Genomic DNA, 22,986 nt, shown 5'->3' on the forward strand with positions numbered 1-22,986 from the left:
AACTGTGTTGCAGAACAGGTGTGATGTGATTGATAGATGGGATCCTGGTAATGATGCGGGCGGCAGAGTTCTGAACCAATTGGAGTTTATAGATGGACTTGTGGGGAAGACCAATAAGAAGGGAGTTACAATAGTCAAGGTGGGATGTGACCAGGGAGTGGACCAGAATAGCAGTGGAGTTGGGAGTAAGGGATGGGCGGAGACGGTTGATGTTGCGTAGATGGTAATAGGCTGAGCCAGTGGTGTTATTGATGTGGGTTTGGAATGAGAGAGTGCCGTCAAGGACGACACCCAGACTCTTAACCTGTAGGGAGGGGCAAACAGAGGAGTTATCGATGGGGATGGTGAAACTTGGAGTGTTGGTGATAGTGGATTTGGAAGCTACGAGGAGAACCTCGGTTTTGTCACTGTTGAGTTTCAGGAAATTGGAAGAGAACCAGGTTTTGATTTCTTGTAGACGGTTACAGAGGGAGGAGGGCGGGAAGGTGGAGGTGGGTTTGGAAGAACGGTAGAGGTAACAGTGGAAGTGGATACTGAGTTTGCGGAAGATCTGACCAAGGGGGAGGCGATAGATGATGAACAGGATGGGCCCAAGTACAGAGCCTTGGGGAACACCAGAGGAGAGGGGAGATGGTTGGGATGTGAAGGTTTTCAACTGGATGGACTGGGTGTGGCCAGTTCAGTGATTTATCATGTACTATGTGGCCCTGTGATGGACTGGCGACCTGTCCGGGTGTGCACAGGAGGAGCTGCTTATCTACTGCTTCCTCATTTGGTAAGTTTAAATTACATGAGTAAACCTCACTGAAAAAATTCACACACCAAAGTCACAAAACAACACATTTAAAATGCTGGAGGCAGCAGTGGGTAAAACAACTCCTGTGTGCCATGATGTAAAATTGATGATTTGGTGAGGGCAGAGGTAGTGGCATACAAAGGAACATAGCTTAATTGTTCTGCAGAAAGAGGCTGACTTATGCTGAAATAGTGGATAAAGTCTGCCTTTCACTGAAACTGGTGTCAGGGCATGGTCACAGCATAGGACAGCACTGTACCTAATAACTACTCCTAACCTATAACGTGTTTGTGTTGCCTGGACTTCTTGTAAGTGCATGCGTGTGTTCGTGGCTCTTAACCTTTGCTCAGCAGCCCATGGGGTCAATCAGTTCTCACTCAGGCTTATCTGTTCCCGCTGTTTCATCAAAACCTCACTGTGATTAGATTGCCGATAGACACCACAGGATCATCAGATCAGCGTCTTCTCTTTGAACCGTCTGGCGAAAACAATATGTTTGTTTTTATGTGTGGGGCGGTTCATAAAAGGAGCCAAGGAACGTTTAAAGAACAGCAGCGTTTAGCTGTGCTAACACACAGTGTTCACTCACACAGTGTTATCTGCGTTTGATGCAGCTGAGACATTGTATTCCATATTGTTTGTTTGCTTTCAGCCAATTCTCTTTATCTTTTCACTCACACTGCTTTACTTTAGAACCCCTGCTGTCAACAAAGTCCAGTCACTGTTTGTTAGTGAGACAGATGCCCGAATGTCGATCGATCCATCGGTTGGTCCCTAAAATATCAGAAAAGTGTTTTTTACAGTGTGATGATGATTTTTTTCAAATGCCTTGTTTTATTGGCATATACAGTGGTGCCAAAGTTTGGGCACCCCTGTAAAATTTCATGATTTGTCAGTTAAAATAAAGTTTATATGATTTACAGAAAGTGTTCAAGAAGTATTTAAACAAAATTAGGAATGTGCGCCACAAAAGAAACGTTTGTGCATCCTCCTTTTGCAGAAATAAAAGCCTCTAAACGCTTCCTATAGCTTCCAATTGGAATCTGGATTCTGGCTGAAGGTATTTTGGACCATTCTTCTTAACAAAACATCTCCAGTTCAGTCAGGTTTGATGGTTTCCGAGCATGGACTAAAAGTAGTGCTAAAAGTATTGAAATCAATAAAATGACAAGGATCCCTATATTTATGCACATGCCTAATTGTGTTTAAATAACTCTTACTCACTTTCTGTAAATCAAATAAACTTTATTTCTTTATTTACTTCTCAAATATCACTGTGCTTGTCTTCTATATGATATATTTAACTGAAATTTCTCATTCAAACAACCAATGATTTATAAAGGACAATCATGAAAATGTACAGGGGTGCCCAAACGTTTGCATACCACTGTATATATTCATATTATCACAAAGCCTAAACCCTAATTACCCCGTTATATTTACATCCATCTAAGACAGGGGTGTCGATCTCGAATTCACAATGTAAAACTTGGACAAAGTCGTGGGCCAACATTGATATCTACATTAGATCATGCGATCTCTGTTGCCACAATAAAACTAGCCTTTACAGCAGCTTCACTTTGTGATGTGGCTTTTTCTGAACATAGTCTGTTGTGAAACCAAACGTCTTTTCATCTCTTGTACTTTCTGGAATCTTTGAGTAATGTCCAGGCCCTTGTACTTGTCGTGATGTTTTGTGTCATAGTGGCATCTAATGTTGTACTCCTTGGTTATAGCCACATTGGCTCCACACACAAGACAAACAGGTCTGTCTTTTACATGATTATGTAAATAGATATTCAGCCTCCCACCTGTCCAGAAAGTTCCAGTATTATGCCTTTCTTTTCCTCATTTTTGGGAGGGGTGGCACAGTGCCAGTAGTAGCATAGGGACGCTATGACTGCTGTCAACAGAGCTATAGTTTCAGCAGTGTGCGCTGTATACTGGCGGCCCAGCCCAAGTAATCATTTGGTATTGCTTCGCTGGCCAAATATAATGACTGTGGGCCAAAATTAACACCCTTGGTCTAAGACAACAATTAGCCTTCATAAAATAACAATTAGAAGCAACTTCTTTGATTGGGAAATATTTTATTTTAACACATTTCTAACATTGAAAACTCTCAAAAAGCTGGAAACTGATCGAAAATACCTTTCCCTGGTATATGGTGAGGGTCACATCAGCATTTAAGCATCTTAGTGCTTATTATAATCATATTCTGATTAACCTTTGTGCAATTTATATGAAAAAACATAGGCCTGCAACTTTGGGGAAAATCTCTCAAGCTGCGCTCAACGTAAACGTCAGATCATCAACTTCTATCTTCAGATCCCCAAAAGAAATAGCGGGGATTCATGACAGGTGCGGACAGCTGCTGGAGATCAAGTGAAGTGTTCTAGACATATTATCTGTCATTGTCCAATCAGAATCGTCAGATTAAAGTCATGTTTTATGGTCCTGCCTCTTTTGGGGCGATTTGATTGATGTGGAGAATCGCCCAAAAATTCTCCCTTTGACTCTCATGTTAAAAAAGTTTTTTTTCCGAAAAAACATAGCCTCCAATGCATTTTTAATGAGGATTTGTGTGCATGCACAAACGAGCTTGCGTCTTAACTGATAAGTACACATAGTTTGACCAGTGCCACAGAGTTCGAGCTTTCATACGTTGTTTTGTTTGTTTCGCTCAGGGTTTAAGTGCAGGTTAAACTCCACGTTAATCAGACAATCGGACAGTTTTGTGTATGAAAGTATTCTAAAATGCATTTAGCAACACATCTAAATAATGATTTTGACTGATAATTTGACTGCACTATCTTGTCATATGTTTGTTGTATGTATCTGGTAAAGGTTGTGAAAGCTCTTGATCCTTGGTCAGTTAAATACTTGACTTAATATGCTAATAGGTTGCTGGACACATCTTGTGTCCTGTTTAGCTATTTCACATCATACAACATTAGATTTGTGTAAATAATTGTTGTTTATCAAGTTGCCATCTAGTGGACACGATAAGGAATGTTAATCACCTAACAACAAATTGATACTGAGTTTCTTTATGCACCTATTGAATGGGTCACTTTAATCATTATCAGAAACCCCCCCCCCCCCCCGCCGAAAATTTTCTTCAGGAGCCGCCACTGAAAAGAAGCACACACTGTCTTTCAGTGCTCTCGCAGCTCAATGAGTTTCTGAACCAAAGTCTTTTGAAGCGCGGTTTTCGGTTTCGGTTCAGAACCGTTACACCCCTTGCGTATATAATTTACAACCTGCTATCTCTGAAAGCTCAAAGTTCTGTGTCGTCCACGTTTTCCTCTTGAACCTGTCAATAGACACGGCGAGTCGAGTAGATAAACATCTTATAACCGCATACTTTCGATCATATCATTCGAGTGATCAAAATATAAATGGTTTGTATCGTATATTTCTAGTCTTGAGGACCACTCATAGCTGTTTTACACTATAGTTTTGCCATTCACACAGCGCACCTATGCCTTTTATACCACATGCTGCAGACACACAGCCTCAGGAGCAACGTGGGGTTAAGTGTTTTACCCAAGGACACGTCAGCTTGTAGACTAGCGGAGCTAGGAATCAAACCCACAACCTTTGAGTCGAAAGACAATTCACTCTACTACTGAGCTACTGTCGCCCCAAATCAAATCTGTATTTCTGTAAGGCTGCGTGATCCTTCCATCCATCCATTATCTACCGCTTTATCCTCCACCAGAGGGTCATGGGGGGTGCTGTGCCTATCTCAGCTGACATAGGGCGACAGGAGGGGTACACCCTGGACAGTTCGCCAGTCCATCACAGGGCCACATATAGAGACAAACAACCATTCACTCTCACTCTCACACCTACGGTCACTTTAGAGTGACCAATTCACCTAATCCCCATATTGCATGTTTTTGGACTGTGGATGCAAACTCCTTGAAGACCCTTGTTCCAACGTTGTTCCAAATGGGGCTCAAACCCAGGAACCCGGGTCTTCTTGCTGCAAACCAACTGTGGGCCTTAGGCTGCGTGAAATGGCTTATAAATAATATCTGTATATGTGTAGTCTATTGTGGTAGTCTTTACTATATCCCGATATTCAAGATATCTGGGGATTTAAAGCCGTACACAGGTTGTTTTCTTTTGAGATGTTTGACAATACGCTGTAAATACTGTAAATAAACTCTAAAATAAATGATCTGCCGTTTATGATCTGTATTACATGCTTAACAGATATTTATGGAGGATATTAACGTGTGTTAGAAACAATGACATTGCCTGTAAATGGTAAATGGTTTGTATTTATAGAGTGCTTTTCTAAATTCGTTTTCCACGGATGAATCTTTTCTTTATGTAACACAGTGATGTAAATAGACACCCAGCTGCTGTGTGAACATGAACATACATCAGCAATGTTTTAAGTGCTCCAAAATAAAGTTACAGTATCATTTGTTGTCAGAAAATGGGACTTGAAAAAAACCATAAATAACCACACGCACACACACACACACAAATAATTAGTTTTAGAGACATTTGTGTATTCATATGTGGGTGGAATGGGGCGCGGTGTGTGTTACTCACTCACCTCCGCTCAGTTTTACATAGATTGGATGTATAAAGAAAAGGTGGGCAGGACTTTGTGTACGTACTTGTGAGTATGACATCTTTATGAAAGCTGCATTCTCTTTTATACATGAGGTACAAAAGTAGTCCACCAGCAATAATATATGGCCAAAATGATCATTCAAAATGATCATCAATCATTTGAACTGAGTCAAAGAGATTATGTTGCTAGGACTTATTGACACGGTTTGGTTTGATTTTGTTGAGGAGTCACAGTATACTGTCAACTGTTGACTAAATCCTTCACTTTCTCGCTTTCTTTTTACGTTGTTATAATGAAGTTAGTCAGTCTCAGCGTCTCATCCTTTTCTCCTCTCTCTCCCTCTTCTCCATGTCCCCCCCCCCATCCCACATTGACCTGGTTTTCATCCCCTCAATACAGGTTTTTATGGACTGGCTGAGTCAGACCTGGACAAAGTGTTCCGCCTTCCCACCACCACCTTCATCGGTGGAAGTGAAAGCACTTTGCCGCTCAGAGAGATTATTCACCGCCTTGAGGTAAAATAGTTCACATTCCTAAAATAGCTATTGTTATTACTATTGTAATAATAATTATAATAATAATAATAATAAAACAATAAAACATTGATGCACCAATAAAAAATGTTTTAAAATGTTACGATCAATTCACATCCACAATCCGCAAAAAAAATGTTTTGGAATTATTGAATCAAATAAATCAGCCTCTGCATCATAAAACTATTTCTTTGATCTTTAACAAGCAACAACTAACTTCTTCTCTTTGTTGTCAGATGGCCTACTGTCAGCACATCGGAGTGGAGTTCATGTTCATTAATGACTTGGATCAGTGTCAGTGGATCAGGCAGAGGTTTGAGACTCCAGGAGTCATGCACTTCAGTCTGGAGGAGAAGAGGACTCTGTTGGCCCGGATGATCCAATCTACCAGGTCTGTCTTTGCTCCTTCACATTCCTCAAGACACCTCCATAATTAACTGGAAAAGCACACACAGTTACTGGAGGGCAGAGATGGTTTTATTTTGGGGAATAGATAATCACAGTATGAAGCATCAGCACCACATTGTGCTCACAGCAGTGCTTAAAGTGGGCACTTAATTCATCTTAATTTTACTATTTTGAGTACCAGTACATTAGTGTAGTGGCACTCTCACGAGACGTCAATACTCTGTTCAGGTTATCTGTCCAATCAAGGGCTCCAGACTGTGATTTCCCAGTTCTTTTAAAGCTTACCTTTCTTGCATTTTTCCACTTTTCCACTTTTCCTTCTCCTAATAAGTGTATGGCACTCTAAAACGTAAGATAAAGCCACCAAGATTTGAAACTCATCATTATTTAATTCTCATACTATTATGATAAAAGTATGACCAATTAAAATATTCGGACCGAATAAAATAATTGGCCGAGCTTCCCGTCTGTCTTGTGTTGCGCGCCTCGCCGATCGCTTTTGTGATCAGCGAGTGTGGGGTGGCTTGGCCTCTGCGCGCATCTCTGACAGAGAAGTGTTACCAACTTGGCGACTTTGTTGCTAAATCTGCCGACTTTTTGTGGTGTTTGGAGACTCTCACGTGCAGTTACTGTGCTCAAAAAGCAGCGTGTGTTGCCAGGATCACCTCCCAAAGCACGGTAACCTTGCGCATGCACATAGCTGATTTGAGTTAGATTGTTCAAACTCGGAGTAGTTTCACCTGAAGTTAAGCGCGTGCACCACGTCTAAAAAGACAGCATCAATGGAGCCCCGTTTCGACGAGTCACCATAGCAACGGGGAAGCGGAGGGCGACGTTCTTCACCCCCAAAAAAAAAAAAAAGCAGCGCAACACAGTTTCTGCTGTGATGTGAGGGCATGACTTTAGTTGGTAATGTTGTAAATGTAAGGACGGATGATGTTGTGTTTGTAAATGATGAACTGTGACGTGAAACTGTACCGCTCAAAAAGAAATTCTGGTCTGGAAATGCAGGAACATCTATGTGCGGTCTGATAATCATCTCCCGACGAATATTTAATTCTCTGCGCAGTAATGCTGCACCTTCATCCACGGGATCACTGTCAAAAGGACATGCCATGGTAGTGAAAATAGTCGCCACCTAATCTTAGAATACTTTCTTACACGAAACAGGCCGATTTTGTCTGATTAGTGTGAAGTTTAAGGGACCGTACCTATGTTCCCCGGGTCCTATGTTCCCTGCTTTGTATGTGACTGGGGAACATAGGACCCTTTCTCTAACCCTAATCCTAACCCTACCCTTTTTCAAAAAAAGGGTCCTATGTTCCCCTGTCACATACAAAGTGGACCTTTTTTGGCAGAAACGGGGAACATAGGACCCGGGGAATATAGGTACGACCCCGAAGTTTAACCTGCACTTAAACACTGAACGATACAAACATCAACAATGTTATCAACAACCCTAACCCTAACCCACGTTAGTGCATGCACATAAATCCTCATTAAAAATGCATTGGAGGGTATGTTTTTCGAAAAAAAACAAAAACTTTTAACATGAGAGGATGGGATCATTTTTGGGCGATTCTCCACGTCAAGCAAATCGCCCCAAAAGAATCTTATGATTCTGATTGGACATTGACAGATAATATGTCTAGAACACTGATTTAAAAACTACTTTTGCTAGACACTGTCGCTCGTGAAACACCTCCACAACAGACGTTCTTCTGCGGTACAGTGTGCGCAACCCAATGTGCCCGGAGCAGGAGGATCTGCTGTTCAGGAGAAATGCTGTTTACTTAACCAGAACAGGTTTTTTCCAGACATCTTGCTGAGCCCGAGATTACAATCCAATCTGAACTGTTTGTTTTGAAACGTCAGGGCTTCATAAACAAGGTAATGGCACAGGTACACACCAAAAAAAACAGTGTTAATTGGAACTTCTGGTCTAGGTCCGCTTTAAATGTGGTGAATATCACTTACATATTTCGTTATCCTTTTTTTTTCACGGTAAAATGTCATAATTTAGTGTTGAATGATTTAGTAATACCAGACAGACACACGCCTCATGTGGATAACACTGATTCACAGGTTTGAGGATTTTCTCCAGAGGAAGTTTTCTTCAGAGAAGCGTTTCGGTCTGGAAGGCTGCGAATCGCTCATACCAGCGCTCAAGACCATCATCGACAAGTCCTGTCAGAGCGGAGTGGAGAGTGTGATCATGGGAATGCCTCACAGGTGAATGCTTATCCTTAAATGATTTTATACATACACCTAAAATGAAAAAACCATTCATCTTAATCCACTCTGCCCACTGTGTCTCCTCAGAGGTCGTCTCAATGTGCTGGCCAATGTCATCCGCAAAGACCTCGAACAAATCTTCTGCCAGTTTGAGTCAAAGCTGGAGGCTGCGGATGAGGTTTGGACTTTACCCACAGACACTAATAATAATATTTCATGACACATTTGTACATATTAGGGCTGTCAAAAGACAAAAAGATTAATCACAGATGATCAATAGTTTTGGTTTTTAAACGGGGTTGGACCCAGAAATGCAGAGGAGACAAGATCAGATAATAAATATTATTTATATATGCGGACCTAGAGTGGTCCTGTTGCACATAATAGTTATAGAGGTCTACTTACATACATTAACTTGTTTTTATGGTCAAAAACCTCCTAGTTGCTGTTACTATAGCCGATTTCCCAGACGCGAGACTTGAGACTCAACTCTCTCACCCAGAAGACAGAGTTTTGTGATTGGCCAGTATATTCAGCACACCCGCTCTCAGAAGCGCAGCTCCCCCTCTGGAACGGTGGATGCACTGCTACTCATTATCAAAACATTGTTTTAACAATGTTTAAAAATAGCTTCTTCACGACTCCCCGCCGCAGTCCCTTTTATGACTTTCACCCAGAGTCAGAAGCCACTGTCGCTCATGAAACACCTCCACAACGGACGTTATTCTTCTTCCGCGGTTCAATGTACGCAACCGGATGTGCCCGGACTAGTGCCCGGAGCAGGAGGATCTGCTGTCAGATTCTGGGTCAAACTGGAAAGGTTGAACAACTGCGGGTCTACGAGCCATTGCGATACATCCACTGTAAACATAAGGGCCCATAGTACCATAGTAGCCAGTCAAGGCCACACCCCCAGCCTCCAGCTTGACCTGCCACTTACCTCTTCATTTGTATATTTAAGGCTACAGGCAAAAACTACTTTTTTTATGAAATTTAGGGATTTTATCTGTCTGGCCCATTGATTAAGTTCCATAGCTTTGATGATGTTTGCTGCATTGTTGGTTGTGATGCATGTCTGGTCCTCTTCGTTCAGACCCCAGTTTGACAGACACTCTCTCAATCCCAGAACAATGTTCTCTCCGGTGTGGTTACGAAATGCACAGTCAAGCTGAGATACAGCTCTGCCATTCTGCTTAACCACATAGTAGTTGTGGCATAATACTCCACATTTTCCAGCTTAATTACCACTTTTTCTTTACACTCTGCGTACGGCTGTGGGATCATGGCAACCTGGTTGAAGTAGGTATGGGAGGGAATCACATATCTTCTGTCCAGCGTACGGAGGAGATTTTTAAATCCATCGTTGGTGACCATGTTAACAGACACCATGTCATTGCCAATGTAGTGTGTTATGGCAGTGATTATCTCCCGGTGTCTTCGGCTGCTTTTATCATATGGAGTTACACTGGCAAAAGATGATATAATTGTAGTCTGTATGTTACTATGGCCCTGTCTATCATTACCGCTAGATTATATTTCACCGGACTTTTTTGTCATGCAAATTCCTGTGGTGATTTTTCAAGTACCGGTACAAATTGGTTGTGTTTCTGGCTGGATGTTGAACTTCAGCACAAAAGGTTTTGTACAGTACCTGTTTCTGGTGCACATCTGCAGCCTCAAACCCAAAATACTCCTAGATGACCGACATGCTGTTTTTCTTGGGGATTAAATCCCCGAACTCCACTTCTGGTACAGCTGAAGCCATTTCAGAAATTAAGGAGCAGGTTATACTGATTGGTTGACGTAACCTGTCCATGAGCAGCATGCCACTTCTGATTGGTGACCTTGCCAGGACGGTAGGGAGACAGCATATGCGTAAAATAGTTGACAGATCCTGGGTCAGTCAGGAGCAGATCAGAAAACGATAAATCGTTCAGCCCTACTTTCCTCAAGTTCCCAATGTGCTTCATAGAACGGCTTCAAAAAGCCCAGTGCTTCCTCAGCATCCACAAAACGCATTACCTGACTGCTCATTTACAGCACAAGCTGGACCACAAGCCCGAGACTTGTGTATTATAGAAATTAAAGGCGCTGTATGTAACAATGTGGCCAAAAATGGTTACTACACTCGAATTCAAAATACTGCGGCGAGTCGTATCTGCCTCCCCCTCCTCCAGCAACGAGCAAGGAGCACCTATGGCGTTTTATCATAAATAAGTGGCTCTAAGACACATAATTCTGTTCTCTCAGTACAGATCAGGATGTATTATAATTTATGGTAACGGTAGTTGTTGACTAGGGATGGACATATCAGATGGAATAACATTATGCATGATATTTGACAGAACTGTCCTTCATTTTTTCCTTTTCAAAATATAAACATAATTTGTAATATTTTTTTTTTAATGCTAATATTTTGGCTGTAATGTTTTTGTTGATGAGTTCAGTATGTGATATGAACATTATTCCTGAGTCTCTGTGACATATTAGGAGGATTTTACGGCCAGTTGCTTTAGATTTATTACATAATGCACCTTTAAGCTCTACTCTAGAGTGCAACTTTGGTCGCATGATGGTGAAGTGTGTTTCATTAATACTCAGTGCGTTTACATGTAGACTAAAATCGAGCTTGTCTTAGTTGGACTAATGGGTGTTTTCCATGAATGAATGAATTAAGTCATCCTGATGTTTGTTCATCTGCGCTGCGTGAAAAACATTTTAAATATGATGATAATCTATTGATTGAAAATGATTGACCCACTGCCTAACCACGTGTGTGTAATGAGCAATGAAGTTGATGGATTCGGCCAATTGCCGATTCCCAGTGTATTTGTTCAATTGCCCATCACATTTTCCTTCCTTGGAATTCATTTGTGGGCCGGATTGGAAGCTTTGGGGGGCTGGATTCAGACCTACTCAGATTCGGCAAGTTGCCCGATCGCCCGTCTTAGTCAGACTATGGCCTTAGCTGGATTAAACTGTGCATGTAAACGTACTGAACGAATGAACTAATCATTTTTAATCTAAGTGTCGTCATACTCTCTTTATTCTCCACTCTCAGGGATCGGGTGATGTGAAATATCACCTGGGGATGTATCACAAGACGATTAACCACTCTAGCAAGAGAGACATCACGATGTCCCTCATGGCGAACCCGTCTCACCTGGAGGCGGTGGATCCTGTGGTACAGGGGAAGACCAAAGCTGAGCAGTTCTACTGTGGAGACACTGAGGGCAAGAAGGTACTTTTTTGTACTTAACCATTATCATTTATCACACGGTGAAAGCAGCCGTGGTTGCTTTGTAACCTGATGGATGTTTTGGCAGGTGATGTCCATCCTGCTTCATGGAGATGCTGCATTTGCAGGACAGGGTATCGTGTACGAGACTTTCCACCTGTCTGACCTGCCCTCCTACACCACCCATGGCACCATACACGTGGTGGTCAACAACCAGGTACTCAGGCCTCTTCCACACTAAAATGAGCTGGTATAGAGCTCTGGTAGCCGACGTGACAGTTAAGTAGTTATTCCTGTAAAAATAGATTTTTTTTAATAATACATTTTGTTTTCGTATTTATGTTAAAAAATAAAGTACATGTTTCATGTTATCTCTAAGTTAGTAGTTATTGTTTATTATGTGCTATCTTTGGTTTTATTAGTGTAACTAGTTTGCCAGAATATGGTTATTGTTTTGTTGCTGGGCAACATTCAAATTGACCCAATTGTTGAATTAAATGTTGGCTTTGCTAAACAAAATTTGGTCAGACTAAAAAAGCAAATAATTAATCTCTTGCAGCTTCTTACTGTCATGTAACAAATAGTGCAGTGCTTAAAGTATTCCTGGACAGATGTCAGGAACAACAGTTAATGCATTTAAGAACTTTTGGATGTGGTTCGTCATGTTTGATTCGACTGAGTTCACCAACCAAAGATATCAGAGAAATGCCGCTCTCGCTGTCAACCTAACATTCCTTAGTAGCCAATCAGACGTACAGCAGGGCGGATCGTAGCAATGCTGCTGTTGTTTATATACTATGTACGTTGCCGGCGGCGGGGGGAAAACTACAACAGATATTATTGAAAAGCCTTATCGCCCAGCCTTACCTTGTCCTTTTTGTCCATACAGATTGGCTTCACCACAGACCCAAGGATGGCTCGGTCATCCCCGTACCCTACGGACGTAGCTCGGGTCGTGAATGCTCCCATCTTTCATGTCAATGCCGATGACCCGGAGGCCGTGATGTACGTGTGCAGAGTAGCAGCCGAGTGGAGGAACACTTTCCATAAGGATGTTGTGGTAGATCTGGTCAGTAATATAAAGAGTTGTAAGGTTAAAAACACATGCATTTCATGCTTTTTCTGACATTTTATCCCTTTAAAGTTTTTTGGGGAATTTATTATATAGTCTATGGCTGCTGCCATTGTCTAATTTGGCCCAACATTTTTTTACATAATTCCCAAGAGGAAATATTCACTTTAATGTGAATAGTTTCTGGTTTGTTTGCTCCATATAACAAAGAAATGAGCAAATGATCAACACTGACATTTTATAGACCAAACGACTACTAACATGCAGCCCTAGTTCCCGCTATAACATAAGAGACCGTAACTTGATTGTTTTGCTCCTTTTTCTGCTTTTGAAGCAGTGCTGCTTCAATTTAGACAAAAAAGTTGATGAAAAATAATTGCAAATAACAACTAACTTTTAGCAGTTGGCTGTTTAGTTGTTTTCGGTTGATATCAGAAGTTTTAATTGCTAACGTTACCTTAAAAAGTCCAAGTTTCCCCTTAGCGACATCTGATTGGACGCTAAGAAACAGGCTTATATTTTAGCATCAGTTGTTATCAGCCATGAACAAAAGCTCCATTAAAATACTTACAGTACTTCTATTTTCACCTTCATGTGCTTTTCCACCATTGTTTCTCATTAATAATACTCCTTACAACTAAGCAAATTACAGAAGAGAGACTTCTTGTTTACATCGTCATGTGCATGACCAGTGCACCTGGATCATTCCATAATACTGTATATGCGTTTTAGTATTCACCTTCACTGGTGTACAGTGAATTAATTCAGTTTGGGCTTTTAAGTCTGCCACAATCTGACTATTTTAAAACCTAAATTTGTGTTCACTGCTTTTTTTGGAAATTGGAAATTATGATTCTAATACTTTGGTTATATGGTTTTGGATATAGCAAACTGCTGCCTTCATGAAGGAAGTTGACCCTATGTTGTTGTCGCTGTCATGCATTTACATGTGTGTCATGTGTGAGATCAGGAAATCACTACCTGAAACTCTGCATCTTCATATTTAGGTGTGTTACAGACGAAACGGCCATAATGAGATGGACGAGCCCATGTTCACTCAGCCACTGATGTACAAGCAGGTCAAGAAGCAGAAGGGAGTCCTGCAGAAGTTTGCTGAAAAACTCATCGCTGATGGAGTCGTCACAACACAAGCATACGAGGTAAGGCAGCAATGAGAATTAGAAATTGGTATTTTTGCACTAAAACCTTTGCACACACAACTATTATTGAGAGTGAATTTAACCCATCGTTTTTTTAGGCACACAAACCTGACATAGGAGCAATGGGCAGCCCTTGACCTGTGCTGGGAATTTAAACAGTGACCCTCCAGTTACAAGCCTAATTCCATTCCTTTTTGCAGTGCTTTTACTTTGTCACACACATTAAAGTGTTGTGACGCACAGTGTGTGGCAGATACAGATATAGATTGAGAAGGGTTCCTCACAGGGTTACCTCAAGTTGCAAATATAGACCAAGCATTTCACTTTCACACCTTCACATTAATAGAAAATAAATAACTATTAAAATAAAATACTTGTATCAGTGAGGTTACATGTCATTATTTTTTTGCGGTTGAGTTTAATGATTATTATTTCTTTCACACCTTTGTTGTTGCCCTTCACTTGCATCATTTATCTCAGTGTGGCCCACCCCTGGACTCAGTGAATCTGTGTAAACGCTATTTTATTTAAAAGGATCTTAGAGTGAGAAAATCTCAAAAAAGCCCACTTTTTTTTTTTTGTGGACAACCAATACGCCGCTTTGGGGAAAATGATGATTTCATAATCCCACCTCTCTTGCACTTGCATTGACTGTTGTTTTTGAGTTTCTTGGCTTTCTGCATTTTGTCTCTATTTCTGTGATTGTAAACATTATAATGTATACTTTTTCAAATAACACTTAAACCACATAAACCAAAAAAAAGGTTTGTACACAGTATGTGCATGCCCAGCGTCTTCTCCAGGTTTTAGTGTTTTCCTGTAGCAGTGCCACACACAGGCCCGGCATATGTAATGCAGCTTTCAGAGTCGTTTTGTGGGTTAGCGTGTGGATGAAGACATTTCCCGAAACAATGCCGTGTTTACAGAAAACATTAGAGAAAGATAGTTTACGCTTTGTTCCATTTCCATGTGGATAGGACCTGATATAATTCAATTAAAACAACCGTGCAAACACATTGGCATTTTGGAGAATCAGGTGCCATAAAACACTATAGATGATCACAGCAGGAACAAGGGCTTGGAAAATACGTCACATGTTTTTTCAAAATGATTTGAAATTGCTGTAAACCCCACACTAACATAATATCTATCTGTTTTCAGGAGGAAGTGACAAGGTACGACAAAATCTGCGAGGAGGCTTACGCTCGCTCCAAAGATGAGAAGATCCTTCACATCAAACACTGGCTCGACTCACCATGGCCTGGTACGTGTTCATATCTTTCGAATTTTTATGAGCAATAGTAGTGTTGCTTCTGCTTCAGCTGTGGCTAATTGTACAATTCTAATATTTGTGTTGTTAAGGCTTTTTCACTCTGGAGGGGCAACCTAAAACTATGAGCTGCCCTTCAACCGGCATAAGTGAAGAGGAACTCAGCCACATCGGAAACATTGCTGCCTCAGTTCCAGTGGAAGATTTCACCATACATGGAGGCATGTGCTGCTCTATCCTGTTTTAAAGAATACACACACTGATGTAGACTTAGTACAAGATAAAACGTAGGATAAAAAATAGGCCAGATTGATCAATATGACTGATGAATAATTTGAACCATTTTTAGGTAAAAAATTATTGGCACTGGCCAAAAAACTTAATAAAACCACGCTAAAGCTACTTTTTTCATCCATAAAAGTAAAATATAATGTGATACAATAGAATATGATAAGAACTTTATTGTGCCCATAGGGAAATTTTGTTTTGTGGCGGTGCTGTATGAAAATCAAAGCTACATACAGTATATCACAGTTTATAATGGAATACATACATTGCAAAAACAAACTTCTTCCACTTTATCCCCCATGTAAGGGTCGTGGGGGGAACTGGTGTCAATCTCAGCTTGACATAGGGCGAAAGGCGGGGCACACCCAGCTACACACCAATCAGTGGGAATGTTACATCTGTATTTACCACCAATATTTCATTAGTATTCAGTCAAAAAGTTTGGAATAATGTCAGAGAGGAAGTCAAAAATGATCTTGTGGTGCATATGGCGCACAGTGTTCAGTGTGTCCTCTTCTCCTAACATGACGCTCAGCTGCTTCTACATCTGTGTCTTCATTCCGTAGGTTTGACTCGTATCCTGAAGGGCCGCGCTAACATGTTGAGTCAGCGAGTGTGTGACTGGGCTCTCAGCGAGTACATGGCCTTTGGCTCTCTGCTCAAAGACAAGATCCACATACGTCTTAGCGGACAGGATGTGGAGAGGGGCACTTTCAGGTACAACCGATGTCCACACACATGGACCCAATGGAGTCCAGGTCTAACGCATTCATTTATCTGTACCAATTGTTTTTTATGATTTACCTCCACAGCCACCGGCACCATGTTCTTCACGACCAGAACGTTGATAAGAGGATCTGCATCCCTATGAACTACATCTCACCTGACCAAGCTCCTTACACTGTCTGCAACAGTTCTCTGTCTGAATATGGAGTACTGGGTAGGGAGCATGCTCACACAAACTGGACAAAAAAATCCAGTGGCTCAAAAATTCTTCTTTTCTACCTTGAATGGTCATCCAAATCATCTGCCTCCATCTTCTCCTCTTCCTTGTGTCTTCTTCTGGACTGTCCTCATGTTCTCCTTCATAATACCATGACCCTTCTCTGTGGTCTTCCTCTTTTCCTCCTTCCTTTTGTATGTTGTTTACCTGTGTGTGAATGACAGTGTGACAGGTGACATGGTGAAGATGTAAGAAGAGAGTGGATAAGTTTTAATATCTGGGGTCAACCATCCAAAGTAATAGGTGAAAAGGAGTGTGCAGGCGGGGTGGAGTAGGTGTAGGAGGCCCTGGAGCTGAATATGGCAGAGCTGAAGATGCTGAGATTTTCATTGGGAGTGACCAGGATGGACCGAATTAGAAAAGAAGCATATTTGAGGGCCAGCTCAGGTTGAACAGGAGATAAAGTTAAAAAGTTAAGGTTGAGATGGTTTGATCACCTGCAGAGGACAGACAGTGATTGTATTGGACAAAGGATGTTAAAGATGGAGCTACTGGGCAGGAGGACAAGAGGAAAAACGTAATGGATGTTGTGAAGGAGGACATGAGGACAGTTGGTGTAACAGAGAGGTGTGAAGAGGTCACAAGCATTGCATTGCACGTCACATATTGCGAACCCTGGTGTAACCAGTTTGAGGGTCATCAGTTCAAAGGTCACCAGGCAAAGACTCGGTTATTCAGCAGATCTAATCCCCAAATGTAGTAGATCGGAGGATTGTGAGGTCATCATTATTTAGGGTGTCGACCAACTCCGTGACATCCTGAGGGCCAGCACAGCCAACAGCTAAACAGGTGACTCAGTATGTAAATTACAGAGTTGGCCCTGTGTGAAACCTTAAAACACCTGTGGATTTAATTAGTTTACTGAGAGAAATCTGGTTAAACAGGTATTCCAGGAATGGTTCTACCTGCTTAGCAAGGACCAGCTTACTCTAAATCATTGGTTCTCAAAGTGCGACCCGGGGGCCAATGGCAGCCCGCAGAAACATTTCTGGCGGCCCGCAATGAATTACAGTTGATAGTTTTAATCCAGGAGGTACTAAGCTTAATAAATTACTGGATACAGACCAATAAGTGTAAACAAAAATACTGGGTATTTACCTGGTTTCTATATGGTGAATTTTAGTGTATTATTGGGTTATAAGCTGGTAATAAGCAGGTAGCTACAGCCCCCAATTACTAGCTATTTACCCAGTAAATATATGGTAACAGAAATGTGTTACTTGGTATTAAGCTGTAATTAGAAGGTAAGAACAATGGCCAAAATACTGGGTAATTACCCAGTAAATTATAAAGCGTTATTATATTAATGCTTAAATTACATTATATTAACGCTTATATTACTTAACGCTAAACTGTAGAACTGCAATCTGGTCATTAAAATTATTACAAATGGGATTTCTTTCTGGGGTTTTTTTTCGGGTTTTTTTCCTTTGGCGGCCCTCGGTCCAATGTTGGGTTCCTAAATTGGCCCTCAGGTATCAAAACTTTAAGAACCCCTGCTCTAAATCCTCACATCAGTAACCAGCATGGCTGACTCATTTTGGCTGAAGTGTGAGGGAAGCAGCTGTTTCCCGACATCCTGAATGCAGTTGTGGCCCGTCAATAGAGGGCACTAGGGAGCCGCCCTATGGTTCACAGTCATCCATGTCATAGTCTTCTGCAGTAGTCGCCTGCAGGTGATTGGATTTGCTCAGCACACTGCATGCTTGTTGGATCACTAAGTTGTATTGAAGTTTGATATCTAGCTCTGTTTATCACTAAACCTATTTTTTCTCCTCTGTGTGGTGCAGGTTTTGAACTGGGCTTCGCCATGGCAAGTCCCAACGCACTCGTCCTGTGGGAGGCCCAGTTTGGAGACTTTAATAACACGGCTCAATGTATCATTGACCAGTTCATCAGCTCGGGTCAGGCCAAGTGGGTCAGGCACAACGGCATAGTGCTGCTGCTCCCTCACGGCATGGAGGGAATGGTAGGGACCAGCTAAACGTGATCTGCAGCATTCTGCCTCTCTCCCTCTCGTCTTGTCTCTCAGTTTCATCATGCAAACAAAAATCTGTCTTTTCTCAATCGTAATTCTTTGTCTCCGTCCTCCTCTCAGGGTCCAGAGCACTCGTCCGCTCGTCCTGAGAGGTTCCTACAGATGTGCAATGATGATCCTGATGTTTTCCCTGTGAGTTTGTCTCTTGAGGATGGAAGTTGTTCACATGTGAACATATGCTGCAGTCTGGGCATATACAGTATTCTATATTGGGATGGGTATGAGTATTCGATTGATTATAAAAAAATACTATTTTTTTGTTATTGTTTGTAATATATCAGGAATATTGGAATTATGGCACTGATAAAAAGAAAAATCTTTCTACTCCAATGATGACCTCATTGTGGTACATCTATCATCACAAGGTTGCAGCAGCAAGTATTTAGTTAGTGGTAGTGTGTTTGCAGAAGTGATGAAACTGAAGGTTTCTTGAATGCATCTTGAAGCTGCTCATTTAAGCTCAACATGCTATAGATTCCACAAAAGTGATGGAATTTACCCGGGGTCTTTAAATGCATCTCGCTAGCTGCTTCTGTTAGCGCAACACACTGTGAACCCTGGATGACTTTCACTAGCTCTCATGTGCTGAAGGTTTGAATATTCTATGAATAATGTCATCAAATTTTCAAATAGTATTTTTACGGCCTCATTTCAGGAAACCATTCTTCATCCACATCATCAGGGGAGAGAGCCCTACTGTGTACACACAAGCGCTCCCTCAGTCAGGTCTGGTAGTTTTGCTTGACAGAGCCTGCCTACAGATACAGCATACAAATATGCGCACAGCATACAAATAATGTTACTTACTTCCTTGTTAATTATTTCTGTTCACGTCATTGACCAAACAGAGGCAGAGCAATAACATCATCAACCAAAAGTGATGCACTGCAGCTTTAACACACAATGCAAGGATTACACCTCACGTAGTCCAAGTGACGGAATATTTGCTGTCTTTCAGAAACTGACAGATGACGTGGTGGTTCGTCAGCTCTATGACTGTAACTGGATTGTCGTCAACTGCTCCACACCTGCAAATTACTTCCATGTTCTGCGCAGACAGATCCTGCTGCCCTTCAGGAAACCTGTTAGTGACGCGCACATCACAAGTGATCCGTGACACCACCACCACACATGCTCATCTCATTCATGTCCCTCAACTTTCTCAGTTCCATCTGTTTATCTCTGTACCTCAAGCTCATAGTGTTCACTCCCAAGTCGTTGCTGCGCCACCCAGAGGCCAGGTCCAGTTTCGATGACATGCTGCCAGGTGAGTGCTGACCAAAATAAATGGTTTTAAATGCAAGATGCACAAATAATGCAGTTTTATTCAAAATACCTGCAGGCACCTCCTTCAAACGTGTCATCCCTGATAGAAGACCTGTTGCTTCCAGCCCAGATAAAGTCAAGAGAGTCATCTTCTGCTCCGGAAAGATCTACTATGAGCTGATTCGGGAGCGAAAGAACAGAAGCATGGACGATACTGTTGCCGTTGTCCGCATCGAACAGGTGAGAGTCACTGCAAGCAGAGCCTCAAATTTTAGATGTCAAAATATATTATATTTCCTGGCTGTTGTATATTGATAATTGTCATATTTATTATATTGAATACATTTTCAGTAACTATTATAAATGAAATGTTATGTATATTAATCAAAAAATACATTTGGAAAAAGTCTCTTCTTTAATTCTAAGCCAAATTGTTTGTGTTATAGCAGAATTTCGCCATATTTTTAGTCAATCTCATTTCGCAAGTAAATATTTTTGAGTGTATTTACAGTCTATTGTCACTGTCTCTGTTGTCTCTGCATTTTTATCGGGATACAGCCTAAAAATATCCAGATATTATTCGTAAGACATGTCACCCAGCCTTACAGAAATATTGATTTGATTCATATCATGATATATATTGAATTATATTGTGATAAAAATGTTTTTCCATATCGCCCAACCCCCAGGAATAACACATTTTTGTTCAAATCCCAGTTCGAGCAGGACCATTGTGTGGAGTTGAACCCTCACCCATGTTCTCTCAGACTTTCATGAGAAAAACAGAAGAATCGATGGTTGAGAAAATAGTTATGGATTTCTTTTTTGAAAACATAACTAAACTGAGTTAGTTAACTTATATAGACATTGAAATTAAATGTTCACCCACAAATGAAACCCACATTTAATTGGATCAATGATCCAAAAAAGTTGTTTATTTTTGTATTTTCTTGCCACTTAATATCAGTGCTGCTGCTGCTGTTAGCGCAGTCGTCTTGTGGGTAACTTCACTGCAACACATTTGGCGAGGGAGTCACATTTGAGGGTAAAAATAATTGTTTTAAAAAAAAGAAAACTGAATTCAGAGAAATTCAAACAAGGAAAAAATCTGTATTTAAAAAAAAAAAATTTGGGAAAAAGATACAGATTTCATATGGCTCTACAAATTCCAACACCGGCAACAAAGGAACTAAAAAAAAGAGAGTAAAACAATATAAAATGTGTAAAGTTTCTGACGTGAACATTGCCTCGGGTCATCTGTTAACGTACAGTATAATCAGGACATTTGGACTTAATTTCTCTTTTCCCATTCAGCTCTCTCCTTTCCCCTTCGACCTGGTGAAAGCTGAGACTGAGCACTTTCTTAAAGCCGATCTCGTCTGGTGTCAGGAAGAGCACAAGAACCAGGGCTATTACGACTACGTCAAGCCCCGCATCTACACCACCGTCAACTCCACACGGCACTTGTGGTAAGCGCCAAAGTTGCGCTGACACCTAGCATAAACATAGATGTCCGTTGTTATGGTACCCGACGATAAAGAATCTTTAATCTTAAATCTTGTTTTGCTGCAGGTACGCTGGCCGTGACCCTGCAGCAGCTCCAGCCACCGGGAACAAACACACTCACGTCACAGAGATGCAGCGTTTGCTGGACACAGCGTTTGACCTGAAGGCTTTCTCGGGAGAAGTCTAGCAACCAAAACTCACAGCAGACCAGTCCTTCTTCTGCCCTTGAGACTGTTCACATGCGCACAAATGTGGACTTTTCACTTTAAACTGTTACTGTGAAGACTAAATTTGCTTAAATTTTTAACATCAGGAAAAAAACAATGAATGTATTACTAAAAAAAAAAGAGATTTTTTACCTTAAATGTGTTATTTATTTATTTTATTTTAACCACTGATGACACACATTTGAGAAATGGAGGCAGTACTGCAACATTACACACAAGATGCTAAATGCCTCAAAGGACCATGGGGGACAGCTGGGGCCAGCAAACAGCACTAAGAAAACAAAGATTCAGAGCAAAGATCACAAACATATTTACATTCAAGAAGCTGAAGAATCAGAAGAACTTCACTGCGTGTTTTTGCAACATCAGTCGTCAGCCACATCGGCTTCAACAGCTGCCGGCCCGAGTCTGATCCACCAGCATCATCAGTGTCTTCTCTCTCCTTTTTGTTTTTGTCCTGGTACAGGAGAATCTCAGCATCGACTGTGCATAGCTGTGGACAAATGCAAAATAGATGGAAATTCATTTAGCAATCAATTAGTCTGACTATTTAGTATATTTAACTTCGGTCCCTCGAAGCAAGGGAACGATTTTAAGTTGCTAATAAAAGATTGCGGGGATAAAATCAAGCGTTGTCTGAAATTATTAAAAACTTGTGCCCCTGCAAAATCTGTTTCAAAATAATGCAAATTACAGACAGACACACACAGACGATCCTCAGCCACTGCATACCTGTGTTTGTTGGCGTGTTGTTGTAAAAATCTGCTGACTCATTGTAATGCAGGCACACATTCAGGGAGTCTTTATTGTTGAGGTCAGACTTAATAATCACCCGCACATCTTGCACTCGCTTAACTTTTTCCCCCGCGGATGCTGCTTATCCTCTCAGGCAGCCCACAGTGCTGTGTGAGTGAGAGGGGGAGTGGCTACAGTAGGTTTCAATAGCCAATGTGTGCTTCTTTTACCAATATATATTGAACAATATCTCTTGCATTAATTATCCAAACAACGTCAAACTGCAGTGCACTTACTCGTGCCTGTAGCAAGAAAACCTGTCGCGTTTGAAATCAGTCGGACCATCGGTTCAAGAGATATTCGAGTAACGCACAAACAGACGTTCCTGGAATTTATAGATGGATAAAATCCCCCATAAACATTTATGATAACAGCTATGCAAATGGAACAACACAAATTTCTCCAACTTGCCATTGACTCCATACAAGGCCGTTTTTAGGCTATTTTTGTGTTGTTTTGTTGTTTTTTGTCGATGACCGACTTTCTGGCTGCAAGTTCTAAAGGAGGATTAGAGTCTTCAGTTGACCTAACTCCAGCTGAAGAGAACTCAAGCA

At 41.2% G+C, this 22,986-nt stretch overlaps 1 protein-coding gene across 1 annotated transcript in view; it reads left to right on the forward strand.

Annotated features, from left to right (window-relative positions):
* The window catches only part of LOC310938094 (2-oxoglutarate dehydrogenase complex component E1-like), a gene marked incomplete at both ends in the record, with an annotated part of 34,994 nt that extends 13,397 nt beyond the window's left edge, over positions 1–21,597 (forward strand). The window contains 19 exons of the mRNA XM_083902521.1: positions 5,793–5,908; positions 6,163–6,317; positions 8,420–8,566; positions 8,657–8,747; positions 11,631–11,810; positions 11,896–12,024; positions 12,697–12,876; positions 13,887–14,039; positions 15,201–15,303; positions 15,402–15,530; positions 16,164–16,314; positions 16,410–16,537; positions 18,391–18,569; positions 18,699–18,770; positions 19,597–19,722; positions 19,833–19,905; positions 19,981–20,144; positions 21,219–21,373; positions 21,477–21,597. Coding sequence (XP_083758647.1) covers positions 5,793–5,908; positions 6,163–6,317; positions 8,420–8,566; positions 8,657–8,747; positions 11,631–11,810; positions 11,896–12,024; positions 12,697–12,876; positions 13,887–14,039; positions 15,201–15,303; positions 15,402–15,530; positions 16,164–16,314; positions 16,410–16,537; positions 18,391–18,569; positions 18,699–18,770; positions 19,597–19,722; positions 19,833–19,905; positions 19,981–20,144; positions 21,219–21,373; positions 21,477–21,597 — 2,552 coding nt within the window. The remainder of the gene's footprint in view (positions 1–5,792; positions 5,909–6,162; positions 6,318–8,419; positions 8,567–8,656; positions 8,748–11,630; positions 11,811–11,895; positions 12,025–12,696; positions 12,877–13,886; positions 14,040–15,200; positions 15,304–15,401; positions 15,531–16,163; positions 16,315–16,409; positions 16,538–18,390; positions 18,570–18,698; positions 18,771–19,596; positions 19,723–19,832; positions 19,906–19,980; positions 20,145–21,218; positions 21,374–21,476) is intronic.
* Positions 21,598–22,986: the final 1,389 nt, after the last annotated feature.

The sequence above is a fragment of the Microchirus variegatus genome (genome assembly GCF_963457635.1).
Source record: "Microchirus variegatus genome assembly, chromosome: 16".
NCBI lineage: Eukaryota > Metazoa > Chordata > Actinopteri > Pleuronectiformes > Soleidae > Microchirus > Microchirus variegatus.